The sequence below is a fragment of the Corvus hawaiiensis genome, chromosome 3 (assembly GCF_020740725.1).
Source record: "Corvus hawaiiensis isolate bCorHaw1 chromosome 3, bCorHaw1.pri.cur, whole genome shotgun sequence".
Lineage (NCBI taxonomy): Eukaryota > Metazoa > Chordata > Aves > Passeriformes > Corvidae > Corvus > Corvus hawaiiensis.
In genome coordinates, this window is record NC_063215.1 from 30,800,914 (window position 1) to 30,822,475 (window position 21,562).

Consider the following 21,562-nt stretch of genomic DNA (forward strand, 5'->3'; position numbering starts at 1 on the left):
CTTTAGCTTTTACCAGATTCGTGTGTCTATGAAAATTCCTCCAAGAATTCCACACATATTAGAAGCTAGTTTGTTACATGGAACTGGTAAGTGCAAAAACTTTTCAGTAAATTAGGTCATTATCCTGCCTTGCTAACTGAGGGATTACAGTTTTTGTCTTACATTGTTATAACTAACATAGAAGTGTTTTTAATTTTGTCACTAACACAATGCAAATATTTCTTGTTCTTAACAATGGGACTCAAAAGTTGATTACAGAATTTGTGTTACTGTTTTCATCTGCTGATTGCCTCTGCTGGTGGCAAAGCATGGCTATTCCTTTGTATTCGTGTCTTCTGTTTTTTTCCTTTGATCTGCTCAGTCTTCTCCATGGCTAAGATGACCAAGGGCAGATCTAAGTAGATATCTGAAAGTAGTGGAGAACTTCAGATACAGACTTTTACACAGATTTATACACCCCTTCTTTTTCTGAAAAGAATACTTTGAAAGGATCCAGTTTTCAGACTTTGTTGTTCTCTAGCGGTAAACCTGAAAATTGATTTAACTTCCTGAACAGAATTATCTATTCCCTTATCTTTTTTCTTTTTTAAACCTGACATTCACTTTCGGTTTTTGTGTCCAGGCAAACTGAATCCAGAGAAACCTGTTGCAGTAAGAAGCAATGCAGTGTCCTGAGGCAGGTCCAAAAGGGAGCTTGTTTATTGCCAAAATCAGGCCTTTTTAAGCAATTAGGTCTTTATCAGCTGCATACTTCTAAAACACAACAATCATCATTTAACCAACCACCGTAAATCACGATACGAACACATGATGATTATATAATTTATTTTCCACCTCTATTCCAGCTGAGTCATTACCCAGAGTCCTTTTCTACTTAGCTGAAGTAACAGAAGTGAACCATGATTTTACAGGGGTAACAAGCCTTCATTTTATAAGGTTTTACCTATCTGCAACAAAACCTGTTAGTGCTCACCTAATTCTGTGTAGGCCATACCTCAGCATGGTGTAAAAATGTGAAAAGCAAAAAATTAATTAAGTTTTCAAATGTTACGTGGAATTACTGGAATTTCAAGGAAGAAAAACCTAACACAGTCTGAGAAAATGTGATAAGATGTTACTGAAACCTGGATTTTTGAGGCTATTTTGAAAGTAACTGAGTACAGCAACAGTGTAAATACTGAATTTTGGTCAAGCTTCCTAAATATTTCTTGGATTTGTGTGAGATAAATGAATAGTTCTGATGACCCAATATTACTCCACTTCAAAGGCAAAATTTAATGTAGTTTAAAGAATTTGGGTCTGGTAAACATCCTTTAGTAAAACATATTTTTTGAAAAGCAACACTTAATAATATGATTGATATTGCTGGAAAAAAGTTCTTCCATTTCATGGTATATTTTTGAATGTTCTTAGGTTATTTTTTCAGAAAGCTGCAGTCTTGTTAGTAAATTGTGACATGTGTTAGCTCTTGTGTCTTGTTACTAGGCATAAAGGGCATAAACATTAAGACTGCAATTTGGTGTGAATTTAGATCAGCAGTTCTGACAAAGGAAAAAAAAAATAGCCCATGATTCCCCCTGGCCACTCTGTCTTACCTTCTTACTACTCTGCATGTTGTTGACACAAGTGTCTGATTTGGTCTGGGAGCTCAACTGGGGAATTCATTCAGCTGACAAGCAGCCATTTTACAAAAAACCAAAACCCCTTCAAACCCAAAAACTGGGGTTCTTTTTTAGATCAGTTTCTCAGTTTGGTTTTTCAGGTAGTCACTGATAATGTTTCTCCCACAACAAAGCAGAAGGAAGGGTACAAGCTGGTCAGTGAAAGGGGGTTAGTTTGTCCTTCTTGTGCACATCACAGTGGTTGCTCTTGCCAAAAACCTCTGCTTTCTATTTCCATTTAGCCACTTGCTTGATTTGGCAGAGCTGGATGCTGTAGGCTCACTTGCAGCCCTCCTGCTCCAGGAGGAGGAAGAGCTGATAGCAATTCCTGAGACTGTTGTTGTGTATAGAAAATAGCTATGAAGTAGCACTGTGTTGCCTCACTGTGTGAAAATGTTGCTTGTTGACCACAGAGGAGGCTGGTCAGCATCCCACGACTCCCACTCTTGAGAATGGTGTCCTGTGTTGATAAGGTGCTTCTTTCTGTACTTTTTTCTCTCTTCTGTCTTTCTCGTACTTACCTATTCTAAATCCTATTTGCTTTGTCATGTCATGATTTTCCCACTCCTCTCCATTCATTTTGCCTACCTCTAGCTCTCCCTACACTCTGCACAAGTCACCCGCAGTTTCCTTACTTTAGCTGTCTTTTCCCCTCTCCCACAGACCATTTGTTTGATCTCTCTCCTCCTTTTAGTTCCCCAAGTCAAATACATAGTCTCAGTTTTTCCTCATCTTCCTGTTTGTTTGCATCTCCTTTCACCCTTTGCCCAGCTCTTCATGCAGTCCTTCATTAATTTAAATAAGTTTTTTTCCATTTCTATTTCCCACATCCTTTAGTAGCTCACTAGAACTGCTTGGGACTCAGCATGAATGTCATTACAGATATGATAAGGCAATTCACTTGCTTTAGCTCCAGCCTTGTGAAGGACTTTTATTATTCTTGTAATTTGAAAGAAGATGTAGTTGTGCTTTAGAAAAATGAAAAGAAAAACATACGTATTTTTAGTCTTTATGAGGTTGTTTCAGATTTGAGGATGTTCTGAATTCCTCCTTCTCTTAAAAATTCATGGCTGGTTTTCAGAGGAAAAAAAAAACAAAGGCAGGGTAGGAAGGAATGAGGTGTCTTTGTGATGCAAGGCTAAACTATCTTGTAAATATAAATCTATAAATATATATATAAACCTATATATCTAATAAAAATATGAATCTAGTAAATTTATATGCAAGCGTAAATATGTAATTTATATGCAAGAGTAAAAAAAAATCCCAGTATTTTTTCTCCTCTGCTGTGGAAATGGCCTTTTGTGTGAATAGAAGTTTAGAAATAGTCCTGGCCAGTCAGTGCATTGTTGATTTAAAATACAGTAGTTCTGCCTTGATGGCCTCACATTTGTGAGACCTTGCTCCCCATGTGGAAGTGGCTCAGCCTGTTCCTGACTCAGATTTTCCTCTGCAGCTCCTCTCTCTCTTCTGGGGGTGCCGGTTTGTGTTACACTGAAGTCAGCAGAGGTGAGGGCTGTAACTCAGGGTTGGACACTGCAGAGGAAGTGGGACCTCAGCCATTTGTCTCCATTACTACTTTTGTTTCAGCCAGGAGTGGGAGATCCCTTTTGCTGATGCTTTGCAGTTATATCAGATTATGTGCCAAGTGAAACCATACCTGCTCTGCCCTTCAGCTGTAACAGATGACACAGATGGATATAAGCTGAAAGTGGCATTATACATAGGGGAATTACACTGTAATGATTCAGCCTTTGTAAGCATTTTGTCTAGGACACCTAAACTGATGATATGTATGAAAACACTTCAGCAAAACCCAATATTTGTACGTTCCTGAAAAGAAGTTGAATTCAGATGTTACTAAGAGTGGGAATGTTTGCCAAGGGCAGTAATATTCTATCAGAGGCCCCAAAGCTGTAGACTGCAAACTGCAGGTTTTTTTTCCTCTTGTGGATTCCTTTGAAGTAATTTATTAAGAAGAATCAAAAGAATTTTTAAAAAATCTTTTGCACCCTCATTTACACAATTTCTAAGACTTTGTGTTCTGGAGACACAGATGTTATTGAGCCATTTTTTAAAAGGAGTTATAAGAAAGTGTCAGTATTTGTTACATCTGTTCTTCCAAGTTCCGATGACTTTGATGTTTTTTTCAGAGGACAGTACCCATCATGATACTTCCTGTGTGAGAATCCTTTGCTATTATGATAAATATTTCCTCAATAACTGTTTAAATCATTCCTTTTCTCATTTCTTCTGCAAGTCTTCTAACTCTTCTTTTTTTTCAGCAAAAGATTCCCCAACCATTTATCACACTTTTCTGAACTCTTTTTGATGATTAGCCTTTGGTTTGAAAGCAGAAGCCTCATATTGTGTGCGCAGTGCCAGGTTCAGGTGATAAGCTCGGAATGAGTCTGGCCTGAGTAGGATGCAAAGATCTTGAAGTAAAGAACAAATTACCTCTGTTCTTGATTAATTCAGTGGAATGGTAGATGTCATTTAACCTCTTTGCCTCATCTGTAGGTAGTTAAGTTTTCAGTGTAGTTAAACCCTGCAAATTAACATGAATGCGAGATTAAACAATACAGAATTCAGGATTTTTATTACAATTTTTGATGCCTAGAATGTCTTCAGTTTGTAACAAAGCAAAAATTCTTCAGAACTTATATTAACAGCAAATTACATTAAAAATAATGACAGTGTTTCTTTGAAACAAAATGTACTCCATCAAACTTCACCAGTTTATGACTGAAAAGAAAACCACTTATATTACTGATGTTGTTGCAGTTAAACGGTAATCATGAAACTGATGGAAATGATAGTTCCACTTATTAGCTGCTCTGAGTTTTCCAGTTATATTAATACTTGTTTCTCTCTTCAGGTTCAACAGATCTTGCCTTTCCTGCTTCAGTCCATGACAATATAGTTTGCAGTAAAACATTTCAGATTCTTTACAAAAATGAGGAAGTTTCTGTGGATGATGTGATGATTTTCAAAATAAAAATGCTGTTAGATGAGAGGAAGGTAATCTGCCGTTCAAATTTACTATATTCAGATAATTTAGGCTTTATTATGTACAATTTGAATTAGTACAGATAAGAGACCTGAAAGATTTCATGCTTCTACAATTTCTTTGTAGATTGAGGAGTCGCTTAATGAAATGAATTTTCTGCTAACATTAGATTTACACTTCACGGATACAGACTACTCGTAAGTTTAAATATAGAAGATTTTACTAAAGCAAGAATATATGTCAACTTTTAAAACTGTTTAAATCTGTATTATTTATAGGTGTAGTGTGTTCATATTAGACATAAATGATGGTAAAAATGAAATCCAACACTGAAGTCTCTTAAGATTTCATAACCGGTTTGTCTCATTCTAATTTTTTTTTCCCTGGGGGAGATGCCATTGCATTCCAAAGTATAGACCCATGCTAAATTGCTATTTGTGTCAGTTATTAATAACTTGCATTTCAATTATGATTGTTCTAATTATATGTTGTTTTGTTATTTTCTTTTTAGACCAGATGACCTGAGCACACTACAGCCAATTAGTAGCCGAACTTTAAAGTTGCACTTTAACTTACACCAGGGCCTTCATCATTACGTCAATGTTATGTTTGATTACTTCCACCTTTGCGTCATATCGGTTATAGTCCATGCTTCTTTGGTTGCTCTGCATCAGCCGTTGATAAGGTAATCTCTTGCTAATAAAATGCCAATAAATTATTGGATGTCCAAATGGAAATGTTATAAAAACAGAGTAATTAGGAAGGAGTTAAATCTATGGACAGTATTGTTTTCTATGATGATTTTTGGAATTCAGGGCCCAGCGGGATGAGAAACATTTTGCTTTTAAAGTTATCTGAAACAAATTTCGAGGGGTTTTTAGATTAGAAATAAGAGTGTGTAGTGTAGAAGAGAGAGAATGCCCAAGGCCAGGGAAGTGGAGGAATGAATGAATATTTATATGTGTATATTTATATGTATAAATACTTATGAAATTTTCTAATAAGGAAGATCTGCTTCTCACTCTACACAGTGACTGAAATAGCTGCTGTTAATAGAAATGGGCTGCCTTGTGTTAACTGTCTGCAGTTTTCAGTTACTACAGGAATGGCAGTGATGTCTGCAAATGATATATTTACCATTTTATTCATGTAAATGGAACTGGAGAATTTACTTTTCTTTTTAAAAAAGATTTTGGCTAGTTTTTGCAGAAGCTTTTTTATTTCATCTACTTGTGTCACCCTTTGCAATCTCTGTTTGCTTTGCATCTCTCTCTGTGTGAAAAAGGGCTGTACAGTCAGTTACACATATGAAGTATTCTTTACACGCCTTTCTTTTAGCATATCTATCTTTTCCTTCTTTCATGGTCTTCAAGTACTGCATGCTACTGCCCTCGAGTTTCCTCATATTCAAGTCCAGTCTGTGTCATAAATGCCCAGACCTTTAGCTTCAGGTATTCCCACTCCTTGTGCCTGTCTTCACATTGTGGAAAGCACTATCTCTGTGTATGTTAGACAGCTGTTCTGTGCTGTAGGGCTGCACTGGTTTGGAGGATTCAACTGTTTTTCGTGGGGTTTTTGTCCTTTTTTTCCCCCTGAAAATTGGTTTAAATTATTTTGGTGATGTATTTTAGGCATAGTTACATAGGAAATGAACTAACACATCTGAACAGATGGCACAGCCTTATTTGGGAGAGAAACAAGTACGGAGAAGGTGGGAATTATTGTTGTTGAAGACGTAGTCTGATAGATGCACTTTTTAATGCACTTAAAGTAGCATCATGTATCTAAAATGTACATGGTCACACTGTCCTGCAAGTGAAATTCAGGCATTTAGCCTATATTGATCACTTTGTTGTCAGAAAATGAAAAATAGGTTTTGATACTAATTTTTAGTCAGAAACTTATTTGTCCCTACTAGCCTAATCTTTTAAAAAGTTGCAGTAAATCTGAGGGGTTTTCTGTGTACTTTTCCTCAGTTTCTGGCTTTTCAAGTGATGATACAATAATGCTATTTTATTTTAAACCTTAACTTGATACAGCTTGTGTAAGGAGAGACTGAAACAGAACAGCAACTTCTATGCTGCTTTTGTTATCTTGAGAGTAGGATGTTGCTGGTGTCCACAAAATTATTTTAAGTATTCAAGTTGTCCTTTAAATCAGCTTATGATGAGGAGAGGAAGAAACTTCAAAATTTACAGTGTTTTATTTCAGCTGAGCTCCCCCATGTAGCAAATACTTGATAGTTGCTGTATCCATATCTGGCTCAATTTTCTGGAACACCTCTTTCTGAAAAACCTGAGAATTGCAGATGTCACTCCTCTTTGTCCTTGGGGCTTTCATGGGTGACAGTTTGGTCTTCTGCTAGGATCATGCTCACATTATTGGCACCTCTTCCTTTCCTGGGGGTGGTGACTTTTTGAGTGTTTTCTTCTTCTGAGTAGTATTCAGGTTCACCTTCTCTTGGGAACAACCAGAGTTAAGACTTCCCTTGGAAGAGACGAGGCAATTCCACTTGGATACAGCCCTGAAGTCCTGTATAATCTACACTTTTTTATTAACCTGCAATTGCTTGTTTCTGCCTGTTATCTAATAGTCTCCACTTTCTGCATTCATTCATTTTTCATTCATTTTTTGTAGTTGTTGTCACAAGGCTACTGTTGCAGGATGCTCTGTCCTTCCAGGAGTTCAGGATAGGATCTCCTCCTTAGTAGGCAGAGGTCAGAAATGTCAATTTGTGTGACAGCTTTCAACTTGTTGCTACTACTTCACTTTTAAGAGTTAAAGTCCTCACAGCAAAATTTGCAGAAAATAAACACTTCATACCTGTTATAGTTAAAAAATTTATCTTTCTGGCTTAAATTTTCAGGAATATTATTTCAATTATTTGAAGTTTGCATTGGAAGTAATGAAGAACAGTATGTTCTGATTATCAGTTCATTTGTGCTTTTTGCAGTTTTCCTCGCCCAGTGAAGAATATGTGGTTGAACAGGAATGCACCAGCACAAAACAGGGACTCTGTGATTCCTTCTCTTGAAAGTGTGGTCTTTGGCAATAACTACACAAAGCAGTTATCAGCAGACGTAAGAACATGTATCAGTTTAAGGTTTTATTTGTATTCTGTTGGGAGGTGTGAATTTTATCTTTTCTGCAGGAATATTATTTGATAAACAATGAACTTTGTTAGAGTTGTTTTGGGGTGCCATGCGATAGAGGAGATGAGAAAAATTATTCCAAAAGGCTACGTTACATGCTTCAGGAGTGTATATATGGAAAGCTTACAATATTGAGTGTTTAACTTTCTTTTTTAATGTCTTTTAATCCATTGAAAATCACAAAAATGTGGATCAATTTTGTGAAAAGAGGCAGTTGCTTATCTTTTTAGTCATTCTGCTAACACTTCATTTATTATACAAAATTAATATGTGCCTTTTCTTCTTTATTTTAGGGTTGCAGTTTTGTTGTTTCAGAGTCTTTCCTCAGCCATGCTTATAATTTCCACTACACACTTTGTGCCACTTTGCTGCTTGCTTTCAAAGGGTTACATAGCTATTTCATTACAATAACCAAGGAGCTGCCCTTCTGTCACCGAATTGAACTGGGTATGTTCACTTCCATAAAATGTATCACTTTCTTGTGAATGTTTATTAAGAGTACACATCTTCTAGACTAAACTGTCATTGATTGCATATCTTTTATATCTAAAATATTTTTGCTTAAACTGATTTGAAATTTAGTAACTGAAGAAAAAATAAAAAAGAAACAAGTACTGTCACATCTCTAATAAAATAAGGAGGTAACAGCCTAAATCTACGGAAATACATTTTTTCTTCTTGGTCTTGATTTGTGCTCTTATTTCAAATTACTGTGTTTACTGGTGAGAAAGTTAGAGGACCTCTTAATCCAAGTAGCACACTGCACTTCTTTGTTTGTTATAAGGAAACATTGCATATTTGTACAAAAACGTAAATTCTGTAAGCTTTGAGAAGAATATTTCACTGGAAACTTGTATGAAAAAAGACCTACAAGAAAAAATTGCTGCTGCCTTAGTTCGTAGTTTAACTTTTTAAACAGACTTAGTTGCCATGAAGACTTCTAGTTAACCAAATGTGATAAAAGTAACTGCAGAAGTATTACATGTGATGTATGGAAATGTACATGTGCATTCATTTTCTATAGCATGAAGATATATTAGAGAGCCTAGCCTTGATTTGTGTACTAGAAGAGCGGTGGAAGTAAAAAAGGAAAATACATTGGCATTGTAAACAATGATTTAGACTTTCCTCAGCAAGCATGTACTCTTTTTAGTCATGTTCTATTTAAAAAAGATCTTTTGGCATTTATATGGATTGTAGACAATACTGACTGATTTTTGTGTTATTTAGTTTTATCAGTGTCAAAACTAAGCACAGTGAAACAATAAGGTTGGTAATTGAGATATGAAAGATAGTGTAAAAATGTGATGTGGTCAGTTAGTGATTCAAAGAAAGAATGTTTCATTTCTGTATTACAAAATACAAAGCTATTTCAGGGGGGGAAAAAATTTCAGGGAGTGTATTACAAATCTCTCCATAGAAAAATACTAGAAACTGAGGTGTTTTCTTTATAGGAGCAAAAATAGTGCTACACTTACTGCTACATTTTTCTGTCAGTCATCTTAATCTTGATATGGAGGGAAGCACCTTATTAAAGGAGTGACTCAACTCTTTTAAGGTCTTTTTCCCAAATCATAGAATCAGAGGGTCATTTAGGTTGGAAAAGACCTCTAAAGATCATGGAGTCCGACCATTAACCCAGCACCACCATGTTCACCGCTAAACCACATCTCCAATGCCACATCCACGTGCCTTTAAAATGCTTCCAGGGATGGTGACTCCACCACTTCCCTGGACAGCCTGTTCCAATGCCTGACCACCCTTTCAGTGAAGAAATTTTTCCTAAGACGCTATCTAAACCTCCTCTAGTACAACCTGAGACCATTTCCTCTTGCTGTGTCACTTGTTACCTGGGAGAAGAGGCTGACCTGCACCTGGCTACACCCTCCTTTCAGGCAGTTCTAGAAGAGCAGTAAGATCTTCCCTGAGCCTCCTTTTCTGCAGGCTGAGGAACCCCAGATCCCTCAGCCGCTCCTCACAGGACCTGTGCTCCAGACCCCTTCACCAACCTTGTTGCCCTTCTCTGGAGCTTTACCAGCCTAATGTATTTTGATGGCACTATTGTTGTTCTAAGGATAGGCTTAGACTTAATCTTGATACTTAAATGTTTCAGATATGATCTTCAGTTCCCCTAAAACATTCTTTCAAAATACATATGTAATAGAAAAAAGCTGCCATTGAGTTGCCTACTGGCAATGCAATGTTGGGTTGTACCTTTCAACTACAGTGAAGCCACCAAAACCACTCACAAGCTTCAGTGGAACTTGAATCAGACCTTTTCTCATCTCTACGGGCAATTTAGCTTACCTTTAGGAATGTATTTTTGAACAGAAATGATCAAAATAAATACCTGATGAGAAAATTAAAACTTAGATTTACACTCATTGTACATATTCTACTGTTTCCTGTGGGTTTAATTTTTTATTTTTATTTTTTAAGTCTCTGCTAGAATTACTTGTTTTTTCATATTTATAAATATCTTTTTCATTTATTTCAGTTATTTTGTATATATATGGGTTGGGACAATTGATACAATAAAAAGTACTAATAATGTAAGCATTAATTATTACTCACATTTTGCTCATGAAAAATAATACCTAGCATTAACACTAATTTTTCTAAAATCCATCAACAGTTAACAAAAAAAGCTATGTTTCTGTAATGTCTATAAAGAAATTGGCTCACTGGACTTCACAAAGTACACAATTGTAATTTGCGCCTTTCTTTTTTTTAATTTTTGAAGTAAATGAACTATTTTATGGTGGATATTTTATCTGTGAAGTTTAAATGGGTATTGCAGAAGAGAACATGCAGTCCTGTTTAAACTTCAGAATCATCACTTTTTTGTTTAAGATAAAATTACTCTCTCTCTAATTTTGTTTCTTCTGTTTGCTTTGCTATTGCTCTGTCATATAATTTTAACACAAGACACTGAATTTGCAGAAGCATGTGCAGACAACTATTGGACTCGATAACTCTAATTGAGCATTTAAATATTACTGATTTCAGGAAATAAAAAATGCTACCTTGATGTGTATCACAAGTGATACTTAATCCAGAAACTACACTAAAATATGTTTTCATGTACTGATCTAACTGCACTAATTGCTAGGCTAGCAATAAGCTCTTTTACTAACTTTAAGGCAAATAATAAATCACAGGTAAAAAAAGGAGTGTAGTAACTAGTCATGTGTGTACAATCCCTGTAACTAGCCAAGGCCAGCATGCAGGTCCTTTATGAACGCCTTCTCAGAAGAAAATATCCACGAACCCAGAGATCCGACTACCTAGGTATGTTTCCAAAGCAGGTGATATAATCCCTCAGATTTTTATTGATACTATAAAATATTATATTCTTATTAATAATATAAAATGTTACATCATTTGTAGAAAGAAACAGTTTCAATATTCAGCCATAGTGAACATATGTTGAACTCTGAAGTCTGCAGAATTGAGCTACTTACTTTTAGACTGAGTATAGATGATAAAATGAGACATCATCGTTGATTCTTTGTTTAGTGTTGTTCTACCTTACTATACAAAAATGATTGAAAGTTCAGTCAGTCATCAACATTTAAAAATAGTTCAAAATTATAGCTTCATTTAATGCAGCACAGATGCTTTTATGTTTTTAGATAATTAAAGATAATTAATACCTTTTCTGCCTGAGAAAAGATCAGATTCCTTCTGATATCTCAAGCCTTAATTCTTTCAAACACTACACAAGGCATTATCAGTGCTTAGGGTGCATTTGTCTGTATCTACATGGGCCAGTCCTCTCTGGAGAGTGTCAGTGTGGCCCTGATGCTGGACAAAAGATTACAGTGCTGTTCAAGCACAAGGAAATTTCTGTTGGGAAAAGGATATAATGGCAGTTCAGTCTCATAGTAGGTCACCAGCTTAATCATCTATAAGTGTGTTTTGGTTTTATTGTAAAAAGGAAACAAAACTGATTTTTAGCAGAGCCAGCAAAATTGCATCAGATGTTTGCTGGGCTAACGTTGCTGCTGTAGAATGTAAGTGCCTAATTTTTTGTTGTTAGCTCTATTCTGTCTTCTCTTTTTTAATAAAGCATTGGGGTATTAATATAGTTTGGGGTTTTCCATAATGATTTTAGATTTCAGAGTTTTAGGTCTTGTTCAACAAGCCTATTCTCAATTGAAGTGTGGCAAACAATCAGTATGGTGTCATAAGTAAACCATTTAATTTTTTCACTAATGAAAAAATTTGTGTGGCCACACCAAAACTAGTATTGTATCTTAAACTATTTTCACACATTTTCAGAATAATTATCATCAAGTACTGTTTAGCAAAAGGTATATGTAGTTGCTTTAAACAACTTTTGTAAACTTTTTTCTGAGAACATCGTACATTTCTGTAATATGCTTTTTTCCTCAGAACATTAAGTTGTGTGAGTTAATTCGTGTGGCATTAAGTTCAGACCTAAGTATGATGAATGCTATTAGTTGAAAATCAATATATACTTACCAAGCATAGGTGGCGTAATTCAAAGAGAAGTTGAGTATACACATTGTTGCTGTTCTGTAAACCTTTGTTCATTATGCATACCCTGAAGTTACTATTGGGGCTTTCAGGGCATATTTTGTTGCTATATGTTTTCCAGAAATATTGAACTTTTTTGTCCTTAATACTGTGTTTCAAAAATGAAATGTAAATACTTGTTACAGGTAATTTTAGGGTTTATGAATTGTTCTCTTATTACTTGTACTTCAGATGCAGAAGGAAATTAAACATAATACCAAATTATTATTTGATTTATCAAATCCCCCAAAGTAAACATGGTTGTTTAACAAGGAAAAACATCTACATGAAGGAATAAATCTGTTTTCTTCATAAGCAAGTCATTCAAGGTTCAGATCCAGTTTAAGCTGCCATACTGTGTTAGATTGATTTGCTCTTAACATTGAGCTACTGAGAGAAAGATTGCTTAAAGAACAGTTTCATTGACTAAAAAATAATTCCTCATACAACTGAAGACTGGTATTTATATTCATGTAGCTTGTAAATAATACACCTTTAGAAAAATGATTAGAATAAGGTTTCTCTAGAAAGTCTGGTAGGAGAGGAATTGTATTACCTTGATTTTAAATGATGACAATGCTGCTGAATAGCAGCAGTATCAATGGATAATCTGAAAACTGTATCATCTAAACTACAGTATCTTCAAATTTAATTTTGAATGGAAAATTGTTGTCCTTGACAAGGTATCATGATAAGCAATCATGATAGTTGCAATTTTTTTCTAAATTATATTCTGTCCTCAATCTCAGAAATTGCTATGAAATTATTTTAATGGAAGTTTATAGTTTACTTAACTGTGGCACTTAATATGGCTTCAAGTTTTATTTGATTAATTCTTTTTTATGTCTTAAAATTGTTTCGTGAGATAATTTGTTTCACTCTGCAACTTGGAAAGTAAATACTCATGGATATGTCCTCTCATCTTTCCAGAAAACATAGATGTAGAAATGCGTCTTACAGAATTGTGTGAAGAAGTCAAGGTACAGGACTTTTTTTCATGTATTAATTAAGTGAAATAACTATAAAAGTAGAATGTGCTGATTTTATATCCTACTTGGAAATAAACTGTTTGTTTCAGGGATGACAGCATGTATGGTTTTTGCCAGCACATATTTCAACTCTTCCTCCAAGGAGAAATTGCTCAACTGATGCCAAAAACTTAATTCTTGATCTGGCGGCTTGGTGTGTCAGTAGTAGCCACGTAACTACTTATATTGTGAAACTGGAGGTTAAGAAGGGTGGATTACTTGTATGAAAATCATGTTTTGAATTTTTGGCAGTTATAATTTGATTTTTTTGGGGTTTGATGGTATCAAATAACAATGACACAAGATCAAGCAATAGTAGTAGGTTGTACAAAAGGAGATTCTGCAAGTCATCTCCTCATCTGAAAGTAGTTGTTCTGATGCTGTCTCCTTTTCCTGTTTTCCCTACCTTCTTAAGGAAACACTATCTACTTCAAATGGCTTAGATTTGTCTCCTCATCTCTCTCCTTAGTCAGAACTAGCCCAGCTGAATAACTGATTTCTTGGTCACAGTGAAGTTTAAAGGACAGGTTTTAAAACTTCTTGAAGGATTATCCATGCTTTGCTGCCAAGTGGGCTGTCTGCCCAGCTTGGAAGAACAGTCAGCTCACCTTTAGTTACGCAGTAGTAGTATAACCACAAGAAAATGTAATATGGCCATTAAAAGGATGTAATTTGTATAACTGGAGACAAATTCAGCACTACTAGCTCTCTATAGGCAACTAATAATCTTTATGTATAAAATAGTTTTTACTTTTACATAGCTTCTCTGAATTCTTTAGTTTCTCCCTGAACATTTCCTGTTTTCTTCTTTCTCTTCTTCTGTACAGTTCTTATCAAAAGTTCCTCTTACTTCTCTTATTAAGTTGGTGTTTCTGTGTTCCTGATCCTTTTTTCTGCTAGCTCTGTAATATTGCTAGAGTTGGTTCTTTACTGTCTTTTCATTTTAAACCCTTTGCCTCAGTGCCTTATGGGCCTACAATGAGTTTCTGATAAACTGTATTTTTTTCTAAAATGGCAAGGAACATAAGCTTAGCTGTCTACAATTGACTGGTGTGGGACTGTATCACAGGATTACAGTACACTGTAAAGAAAGCAAAACTTGTTTCACACTGAATTTGTCTTGGTGTGATCTGGTTCTAGGAAGCCTATGCTACAACGCTGCTTCTTGACTATGCATAAAATGTATGTAGATATATAGCATCTTATAAAGATTATTGTGAGTTATAACTATTCTGAAATGGAGATGTCTTTATTAAATTCTTACGATTTTATCAAAGTTGAACTAACATAGCAAGTGTCAGTTTTTGGTTTCCTGATTCCTCTCCTTTCAGGCACATGATATTTTTATATGTTAGAAAATACAACAGTTGAGCTCTTTGCCATAAGTGGAATAATTGCTTTAATTTTTGGACAGGAGTCCTAGTCCTAATTCTAAAAAGCAACGGGATAGTATTTAATACAACATAAAATAATCTATTACTGTTGTGACATAGATCGATCCAGTTTTGATACTTAGTTGAAACAGTTCTCATTTGAAAGTTGCTTTTTAAATTAGATTCTCACTAAGATAAACTATACTTTTTTTTTTTATTCCTGGCTGTACATTATGGTTTCATCAGTGAATCATGTAAATATTTTTTCCTGACTTCAGAAAATGGAAAATCCTGATGAACTGGCAGAACTTATAAATATGAATCTTGCTCAGCTTTGCTCACTTCTGATGGCACTCTGGGGGCAGTTTCTGGAGGTCATTACCTTACAAGAGGAGGTGACAGCTTTGCTAGCAAAAGAGCATCACACATTAAGAGTAAGTATTGACCCGGGCACCTTCATACGCTCACTGGGACACATTGTTATGGAAATGTGTATCAAAATGAGACTCCAGATGATCATTTTTCTATTTTTATTTGGGAAAGCTGGTTGGAATTGTAAAGGGAGCTGTTGCATTTCATTTGTTACCTTGTGTTACGTTATGTATTATGTTGTTGGAATATAATGCATAAAACATATTGTTTATGTTTATGACCCAAGTAATTCACTGTTTGTTTGAGTAAGAAATGCAGTTCAGAAGGCAGACTGCAGTCTGTGGAATAAGATATATTTGTGCGCACTGATGTACTTTTCTGTGGGAGCCATGTCTAGTGCCCACCCTATGTTTTACTTCTCTGCTGCATTGAGGCTGCCTGCTTTTGTCATAAACAAAGTGTATTTCCTTCCAAATTAAGACTTTCTAACATTAATTTTTGAAAAGTCTCTTATGTGGGATTTTATAAAAGAAGAGATGTATGTGAAATGATCTGGCACGTATGTGTGTGTATGTACTAACACATCTATAGTGCTGTGGGTCTGTCTATGGGTGTGTGTAATTCCTGTGGGCTCTCTGCAAGCAGAACCACAGCAGTGTTGTTCCCGTAGTGAAATATATTCAGGTATGAACTAAAGCATTACTCTTACTTGATAAATCACATTGTTTAGTGAGGAAATCATGGTTGTGGAAATAGCCTGTTCTGGAGAATAAATGGAATCTTTCAGAAAGAATGCAAGGGTTATTTGTTTGATGTCCTAGCCATAAGAAAGGGATCATTTTATTGTCTGTCTCTGAATCTTACATTTCTGTGGTTTTCGTATAAATTCTGGAATCCCTCAAGTTAAGTGGTGGAAGGTATGAAGCAAGAATACCATTTCATTTAACGTGCATTTGCATTCAGCTGCTGGTATGTTAGTGTTTGTACAAACTTGTATTAATTCTTCCTTTGGTTTTATTAAATATATTAATTTTTACTGCTCCAGAAAAGACACTGCTAATGATTACGTGTTTATCTTTTTAAATGTGGTTCTTTTAAAACCTGTGATGTACGTCATCCTCCTTAGCTCATAAATGCCTTAATTATTGAGTTTTACTGCAATTATTTTATGGAGTATAAATCAAAGTATTTAATTATACTATGGGAATTGAGCTATTGCACTTACTAAAAGTATTTCTGTGATGCTTTCCAGTTTCAAAAAAAATTCTAATAGCAGTTTCCTTCCTCCCTATTAAAAAAAAAAAAAAGTATAATTTCATTTCATGTCTGCATGACCTGTGTCCTTTTGAGTTGCTGTTACACTCACTCCTTTCGTTATCTGTCACTGTATTTTATGGATACTCTATAATCTGTCAAAGACTCGAGAGGAGAGGCAAGGCATGGGTAATCCTAAAATTACATTTTTATTTAGGACCTGATGGCAAAAAGCAAGCAGGCTGACTCTGTAAGAATTGCATAATACAGCATTGAGAAGGGATTTTTACCTAAGCCAACTTAGATAGAACCAGCAATGTGATATTACTTAATTTTTAAATGGACACTTGTTTCCTGCACTCCAAGATGGGATGAGTTTGTGTGAATATTTTGCAAATATGTGTAATTAAAATATATGTAAGAAACCATTGCTCCACTGGGCTTCCCATGTGGCAGTAGAGCAGGAAGTCACAATCCATAAATTTGGTAAACCTTTAAATGAAAAAGAGATGCTAAAATTGAGCCTTGTGTTTTCTAAAAGTGTGTTCAGTTGTTGGTTTTCAACCTTGTTTTGCAGTGCTTAGTATAATAAATTTTAACTTTTATTAATGAAATATCTTGAGAATTTATATTCAGAAGGATTGTATAGACATACTTCGGGAAATCTGCAATGATGATCATGTTCCACTGGAGCCATTATCTGCGCATACCAAGTGATGCAGGCTTTCTGGTTACTGGATTTAGTTGAAATTTAAAAGATGATCTGCGAATTCTCCTGTTTGGAGACTATATGTTGACATTTAGAGTCATGGAATTGTTAAGGTTGGAAAAGATCTTTAAGGTCATCGAGTCCAACTATCAACCCAGCACCACCACGTTCACCACTAAACCATATCCCCAAGTGCCATATCCAAATATATTTTGAACGCTTCCACAGATGGCGATTCCACCACTTTCCTGGGCAGTCTGTTCCAATGCTTTACAACTCCTTCTGTGGAAAAAAAAATCCTAATATCCAACCTAGACCTCCCTTGGCACAACTTAAGGCCCCTTGTCCTTTCACCTGGAACATGGCAGAAGAGACCAAGCCCCACTTGACTACAACCTCCTTTTGGGTAGCTGTAGAGAGCAATGAAGTCTCCCCTGAGCCTCCTTTTCTCCAGGCTAAAGATGACCCACTAATTCTCCTCTTAAGAGGCTTACCTGTCCTTTCTGGAATAAGAAACCTTTTTATTCCATTAGTTCAGAAATGGATACTTTGATGTGTTTGCTACTGGATGCTAAATCTCATTTTATCTTTTCTTCTTGCAATATTTCCAGACTATACCTTCCACAGGAAATTTCTCCCTGGTCAAGTTTATTAATGAACCCTTTTAGGGAGTGATTAATCTGACTGATGAAGATACTTGTGTTAAAATACTCCCTAGAAATGCCTGCCATCTGTATTTGGTCAAATGACTTTACCATCTTTGTGTAGATGCTTATAAAACAGGTATTTCTGCTGAAGTGTTGTTTAAGTATTGAAATTATTATTTTAATAATTTTACTTATGTTTACTTAAGTGTTTCAATATTTAACTATTTTCAAATACTTGGAAAAAGCACTACGTTAAAAGGTGAGGAAGACTTTAGGTAAACTGGAACATCCATCAACTACTTTATCATACTGATAAGGTTTACAACTGTATTTTATTGAAAAAAATGCTCAGAGTATGTTATTTTATATTACAAAATGTTTGAACACTAAACTGGTTCATCTCTTTGTTCTGTAGTGACATCTTCTGGTAGGTCTGAATATATTCTTCCAATATTGTTTCTTTCAGTTTGATCAGTCCTAAAATAGGAGAGCTGAACACTAAATCTGTGACTGCTATTCATAAATATGCAGACACACAACATGTATTCCACAGCAGTTTTTATATACAGTTTTTCTGTTTACATTGGGAGGACCATAAAAATCATGCTTTTGAGAAGCCTGTAGGGATTAGGAGTAGCAGCTGCAATTTCCTCCTGCAAAGTCCTTGTGGAGTCGACCCAAGCCGGTAGCGCCTGCGTCACTAGCACAGCTGGCAGTCATTCTAGTTCTGCAGAGCCTGTTTAATCGTGTCCTAGCAAGTGCCTCAGTCCTTCAATAAGTTAAGTACTGATTAAACATTAATAAACTACTGTTGATTGGGGTTCTTTTCTCTCATTAATAAAGACTTATGTGCTTTTGGAGTTTGCTTTCAACTAGTTTTATACTGTTGCTATTCTACTTGGAGCTGTCTGGAGTTGGTAATGAGATTTTCTTCAAAAGTGTGGAATTATTTAAACAATTAGAAATAGGATTTATTGCAAATGAAAAAATGCCTTCCTCTTCTGTTTGTGAGAGAGTGCAGTATTCTAAAAATCTAGTCTCTATAAAACTCCAGTTACTTTATGTGGTGAAGTGCTCACATCTAAACTCAAAACTACCTTGCTTGCTTCCTGGGAAACAGCTGTGTGCCCTTTTCTTGACATATACCACAGACATCTACTAATTTGGCAGTGTTCCTGTAACTATTACCTGATTGATTAGAATCTTTAATTAATTTTTAAATTGCTTAATTTAAAATGATAATGTCCATTCTTCATATCAATTGTTCCAAAATCTAGTTTTTAAGCAGTAAAATTATCTGTTAAGTCTATTGTATAACAGTCCCCCCTTTCTGAGGTAAAGGTTGGGGATTAGCTCTGACAAAATCATGTGTTTGCAAGGTAGATGTCTGTTTAGAGAAGCCAGCTGGGAAAATGCAACAAATTACTTGGAAACATCAATTCTAATCCCATGTGTATGCATAAACTCCTACCAACAACTTCTGAAAGAAAGCAAATTGAGTGCTGGCAAGAGTGGAAGTTGCATTTACAAGAAAATGTTGAATTTAGTGTTTTCTTTTTACTTCAAAGCATTTTCCATGAGTATTCAGAGATGATGTTATGACTAAGATTGATTTCATGTAATACAGTAAAATAAATTCTGGGAGGTTGGGACAGGACTTTCAGTTTCTAGTGCAGATTAGAGATTGGGGTAAAATGTTTGTGATTTGGGACTGGGTTTTTTCTTAAGCACCTTGAAACAATTTTTTCCCCACTTCTTGTATTAAGAAAACAAAAAAATGCAGAAGCTACAGAACTGAAAGTTAATCCAAGTAGTACTCTCTAAAAGTATACTGGGCAGTGTATCAGGAGGGAAAATGAATTCCCTTGCAAGTGCTTATCTCTGAATAAAATTAATATGGTCCTGAAAATCTGATGTTTGCCAGTTCATGCACAAGATTCTCGTAGAGCCGTGTTTGTGCTCAGGGTGGGCACAGATCCTGGCTGCAGCTCTAAGTGAAAGAGCTGAGGGAACTGACCTAGGTCTTCACACTTGTTGCCAGTTTCACGCTGCAAACTTGCACAGTCTGTTCAAAAAGTTCCATAATTTAAGAGGAAGATCCAGAGTGTATTGAAGAAATAAAGGCGTAGGAGGCCAGGAAGTGCTTGGTAAACAAAGTATTGATTCAGTAGACTGACATATGTAATTCTCTAAGTGGGATAGAAATTTGTTTTAATTGATACAAACAAGTTAATGTTAACAAACAAGCTGTTGCCATCAACCATTGCACAGCACATTCTCTTTGATTTGCTTTTTTTTGATGCAGGTAATTTGGCAGTTGCAAAAATAAATTGCATGTTGATTGAATTAATATTTATATATAATGTTGAAATTTGAGAAATCTCATAGTACAGAACCTTTGGGTTTCTAGATATTGCACCTTCAATACATTGATTATGTTTTCATTTGTAGTAAATTGTTGTGTAATTCACATTCTCTATTTTAGCATGTATTTGATGGTAGAATATTGATGGTTTAACACATTTGATGGTAAAAAAAAAAAATGCTCCCCTATGGTATTAAATAGCACTTCAGTATCGTATTGTTTATTGACCTCAGGCATACAATTAAGTCTTGAATACAGTGCTTATAATTAATGTACATTCTGTTACTGTCCTCATCATTTCCAGCTGAAATCCTTGCAAACAAAAGATTCTTTTGCACAATAGTTTACTGTGGGCTAGAGAGTACTTACGGAAGGTTTGAAACACTCCTCTATATTTTGAGACTGCAGAATATCTAGTGGGTTTCTGCTTCTGTAGGTAATACTCAGGCTCATTCAGAAGTGCAATTCAGCAGTCATTTCCTTTCTTCTCATTGACATTTCAAATAATATTTTTGTGTGTTATTGTTTCAAGTGAGCCTGATTTGGATGATTGATTTATTGGAAATCAAATTTTCAGCAGGCAGTGGAATCTAATATAATTCCCAGTTATGCAGAGCACAAATTAAAATTGTTTCGGTCACTGGTCTTGTCTATGGCACCCATCCAGAAGGAACATTTTTAAAAAAATAACTGTCTGTATTATACATACAAATGATACATTGATGCATGGGAATGCTGGTGGATTTTTAGAAATTATTTGTAATGTAAACTAAGTTCTACCTTCATTTGGATCTTGCAGGTGCGCAGATTTGCTGAAGCATTCTTTTGCTTTGAGCATCCTAGGCAAGCTGCTCTTGCCTTTCAAGAACTACAGTGAGTAACCTTTGGAATTCCACAGTATATAGCATGTTGTACTCTTCCTCTGTAGTTTATGTTGTGTGGAAGTGGCATTGCAAAAATACATAAGAAATTCAAGAGAAACTTCTCAATATAGATTTAAATTACTGAAAGTTATATAAGAAGTTATTAAATAATCAAGCTATTAACAGCTAATTAGTAGAAAAGCTTCTACTAAAATTAATTAAACTGTTGGTAATTTCTGTTAATGTAAAAATAGTTCTGTTTTTTTAATGGAGGACTGCTTCCTTTTTTCAGTGCTCAAAGTCATCTACAGATGTGTGCAGCTATCAAAAACACTTCCTTCTGCAGTTCTCTTCCACCCCTCCCTATTGAATGCAGTGAATTAGATGGAGATATGAACTCCTTGCCTATTATCTTTGAAGATCGGTATTTAGATACAATTACTGAAGGTAAGCAGACCTCACAGTACAGTTTCCTTTTTGAAGAAATGAGCAAAAATTATGTAAAACTTGAGTATTTTTCTATCAATTTCTTGCTGCCTTTAAAGGACAACATTTATTTGATAGGGTATAGGGTTTTAGCTTGAGT

At 35.3% G+C, this 21,562-nt stretch overlaps 1 protein-coding gene across 5 annotated transcripts in view; it reads left to right on the plus strand.

The window, feature by feature from the left end:
* The window catches only part of FAM135A (family with sequence similarity 135 member A), an 81,445-nt gene that overhangs the window by 38,927 nt on the left and 20,956 nt on the right, over positions 1-21,562 (plus strand). For 2 of the 5 annotated variants that reach the window (XM_048297616.1, XM_048297617.1), the window contains exons 4-14: positions 7-86; positions 4,540-4,682; positions 4,798-4,868; positions 5,183-5,356; positions 7,625-7,751; positions 8,117-8,270; positions 11,037-11,114; positions 13,296-13,345; positions 15,045-15,200; positions 20,913-20,986; positions 21,269-21,423. In XM_048297616.1, coding sequence (XP_048153573.1) covers positions 7-86; positions 4,540-4,682; positions 4,798-4,868; positions 5,183-5,356; positions 7,625-7,751; positions 8,117-8,270; positions 11,037-11,114; positions 13,296-13,345; positions 15,045-15,200; positions 20,913-20,986; positions 21,269-21,423 — 1,262 coding nt within the window. Of the gene's footprint in view, positions 1-6; positions 87-4,539; positions 4,683-4,797; positions 4,869-5,182; positions 5,357-7,624; positions 7,752-8,116; positions 8,271-8,858; positions 8,960-11,036; positions 11,115-13,295; positions 13,346-15,044; positions 15,201-20,912; positions 20,987-21,268; positions 21,424-21,562 lie in introns of those variants that run through there. The other 3 variants (XM_048297618.1, XM_048297619.1, XM_048297620.1) reach the window with 3 other exon arrangements.